Source organism: Homalodisca vitripennis, unplaced genomic scaffold, assembly GCF_021130785.1.
Source record: "Homalodisca vitripennis isolate AUS2020 unplaced genomic scaffold, UT_GWSS_2.1 ScUCBcl_656;HRSCAF=3140, whole genome shotgun sequence".
Taxonomy (NCBI): domain Eukaryota; kingdom Metazoa; phylum Arthropoda; class Insecta; order Hemiptera; family Cicadellidae; genus Homalodisca; species Homalodisca vitripennis.
This window is the reverse complement of record NW_025776779.1, coordinates 108,115-111,360: the sequence shown is the minus strand read 5'-3', so window position 1 is coordinate 111,360 and position 3,246 is coordinate 108,115. Positions and strand designations below refer to the sequence as shown.

Sequence of the window (3,246 nt, the reverse complement as noted above, 5' to 3'; positions counted from 1 at the left end):
ATTTAAGGTAAATTGAGGGCTCTAACTGCAAAAGTCACACTCTCCACTTTTTAAAATTTTACGAAAATAGCAAAAAACTGCTACTTGCATTATAAATAAAGTAACCTTGGTAACCATTATATGTTCTTAGAGTTGGCATTCCATCGAATTAGATTTACAACATTTTTTGTATATAAAAGCACTCTAACATAGTGAAAAAATGCCTTTAAACTTTGGAGAATGTGAGTTTTGTATTCTCAAACTGGAGAATGTTAGTTTTGCAATAATCCGATATGGAGATTGTTACTTTTGACACCAAACATTGTAGGCTTTCAAAGACAAGAAAATAGTAATAAATTAATATGCTTAGACATAATTACTGGGGATTTATAAGGTACGGTATTAAAACTCATAAAATGAAGAAATCAGAGAACCAAAGTTTTATTGCCTATTCATTTAGGACTTCTGTACAGTATTTTTAAATTTGGTAACAAGGCATCTCTTCGGCTCGTTGGCAACCTTCCTCATCGTCACCAATTACTTCGACTTCAGGGTCATCTAATACATGTCTAAAAAACTCCAGGGATTCATTCTGTCGCCATTCATTTCCATAATGTTTTAGTAGAAGAGTGTTTACATCAGCCTTTTTTTCTTCCTTTCCAACACTGTTTACCTTTAACAATAGTCACTGGTCTTATGTTGTTAAGGCTTCTCCCTCTTTTTACTATACTTCTTGCTGCTTGTTCAGGATTTGCTTTTAGGCGATAGGTACATTCTCCTTGTACCAAAACCGTTTCATTGTTACCATTACTCTCCTTAGTAAAGTAGACCCGCCTACAAGACTGGATACCAAAATGCCATGTACTTGTCTTGCGTATGTGTTGCTCCACCTCAGATTTCCAATCAAGGTTCACAGTATCAACGCCAAGTTTTTTCACTGTAGCAAAATTTCCTATGATGTCAATGTACTCCTGTGGGCTTACAATTACTTCACATCGCTTTATCTCCTTCTCGACATTGCCAAACACCCTATCTGGGGGGATAAAACTATGACCTGTCATTGGGAAAACTAACTGTACCTCCTTGATGTTATCAGGTGCATTGACAAACCATGAGCACACCATAGTGATTAAAATTGAATTTTTATTTTGACCCCCACACCCGTCGCTAATAAGTCGAACAGTCATGTAGGGGGTCAGATCAATAGAATTCAAAGTGTCATATAAACAGGATGAAATCTCATTGGATCCCTTAGAAAACTCATTCTCTGTCCACGTGTAAGCTGTTACATTATCTTTGTCAAGTTTGGATTTTGAATGGCCCTTTACAACACAAAAATTATTTAAATATAGCTGACGGGTGTAGTAGGAGGACTGATCCGGAAGTTTAGGTAGAGGTTGATTTTTTTGGCAATCGAAAGATAATATTAGGAGATCTTCACGGTCTTCTTGTAACAAACCGTAAAATGCTTGTGATCGTAGCTTGTGGACCCGTTTCTCAACAAGAAGCATGTTTCGCTCGGCATCACTCTTTGTCGACTTTATTTTTTCTGCCAATTCTAGGCAAGTAGAACATACGTCCACCCTAGGTGATCCGAATCCCAAGTTGTATTTTCTATTAAAAATATATCTAAAATAACTGTCTTTCACTTTAAGGTGATCTTCCGCATTGGTCTGATACATTCGCCAGAGCTTCTTTATATTTAGTTCTGCAGGCAAATATTTCCGGCCACTTCTGTTTGTACAGTAATGAGTTTCACTGCACTTTAAACTATTAATAAACGTCATAATACTTTCTTTTTTAGCCACAAATCTGTTACCAGTAGTGTCACCGCCTCTCCTCTCCTTCGGCATTTCATGTTTGTAATAAAACCGGTCAGCAATTTTATTAATTCTAAATCTGGAAATATTTAAGGCCCTCAGAAAAGTACCCAAACACACCGGAACCATTTTCTTCTCACGGTTTGTTATGAAATATTTTGCTCTAGCTTGTTTTTTAATATTTTTTTGGTTTTTGGGTCTTCTTCGCTTTATCACGTTCATTGTTATATGCTTTAGAACAAAGTTGTCTTGGTATATTTTATCATGTTCCTTATAAAAAGCAGAATGAAATCTTCTTATGTCCTGGGCTGTCAATGATCGGCAAAGTAGGGCGCCTTTGGTGTGGTTACACGTAGGAAAATCCGGAAAACCCTTCGGAGCATATCTGAAAACAAAAAAATAAAAATAATATGCTGATTCTAACATTTTATTCAGCAATTATTTCTATTTTCTTGTCTCAGAGAAACCACAATGATATATTAGCATTTCGTGTCAAAAGTAACAAAGGCCTAAGTCCTATTTGCTAAAATTGCATACGCCTAGAGAATGACAAGCATCCAAAAGCTATGCCTCAGACCGGTACGTAAGTTAAATATAGTTAAATATAAGTAAATATTTATGCAATAAAAAGTTTTATTTCTTAATTAACCCGGTCTTTGAAACATGGCAAATAGGTTATGAACATAGAGGTTATGTATGAAGGTTTTGGTTACCTTTTCTTTTTTGCCTGGGCTCTTTTCCAGTGGTTTGGTGCTCGAACCTTCTTCCTGGGTGTTTCTCCTTTACTTTTATCACTTGGTCTTACACTAATATCCATTTTTAAGCTATTTAACGCATAAAACAGAAACAGTACACCACTACACTGACTTCCTACTTACAAAACATTAGCAAAACAGACGATACAGGGTGCAGTGTCACGTGACTCAAACAAGCCTTCCTATTGGCTGAAATGGAGAATGTGAATTTTGCATTCAAAGACTTTGGAGAATGTGAGTTTTGAAAACAAACGTAATTTTCACCGTTAAAATAAAGTGGGATACTGTTAGTTTTGCTTTAAAACTCTTAGATCAATATGTGCAAAGCTATGAATATAATTAGAATATACCCAAAAGTCAATTTCGAAAAAAATTGGAGAATGTGACTTTTGCAGTTAGAGCCCTCAATTCGTCCAACCATAACAGCCGCAGCGTGCTCTGACTGGATGAAATCCATTTAATCAGAAAGTACCTAATATATTATAAAAATATCTAATAAATGAACTTCTTTTTTTTCAAAATTAAATGCTTTTTAAGAGTACCAATATACATCTTTTTAAAAAGGTCTGTAATGAAATAAAAGTTGTAAACATTATTATTTGTAACGGAGCTGGAAGGGGTATTTGGCTTATTTTATAGCTGTAACTTTTATGTCATTTTCTCCTAGTCTATAGCTAATTAAGACATATACT

General features: G+C 35.1%; 1 protein-coding gene across 1 annotated transcript; it reads right to left on the bottom strand.

Annotated features, from left to right (window-relative positions):
- Positions 1-617: 617 nt before the first annotated feature.
- LOC124370902 lies at positions 618-2,955 on the bottom strand. Its single transcript, XM_046829206.1, has 2 exons — positions 2,513-2,955; positions 618-2,184 (listed from the first exon to the last, which is right to left on the bottom strand). The coding sequence occupies exons 1-2, from the start codon at positions 2,614-2,616 to the stop codon at positions 618-620; spliced, it is 1,671 nt and encodes a 556-aa protein (XP_046685162.1). The 5' UTR covers positions 2,617-2,955.
- Positions 2,956-3,246: the final 291 nt, after the last annotated feature.

What these genes read in the sequence shown, in the direction of transcription:
- LOC124370902 (XM_046829206.1), bottom strand. Translation starts at nt 2,616, where the DNA reads ATGGATATTAGTGTAAGACCAAGTGATAAAAGTAAAGGAGAAACACCC. An exon ending in GCCCAGGCAAAAAAGAAAAG is followed by an intron (nt 2,185 to 2,512) that starts GTAACCAAAACC and finishes TTTTGTTTTCAG; the next exon opens with ATATGCTCCGAAGGGTTTTC.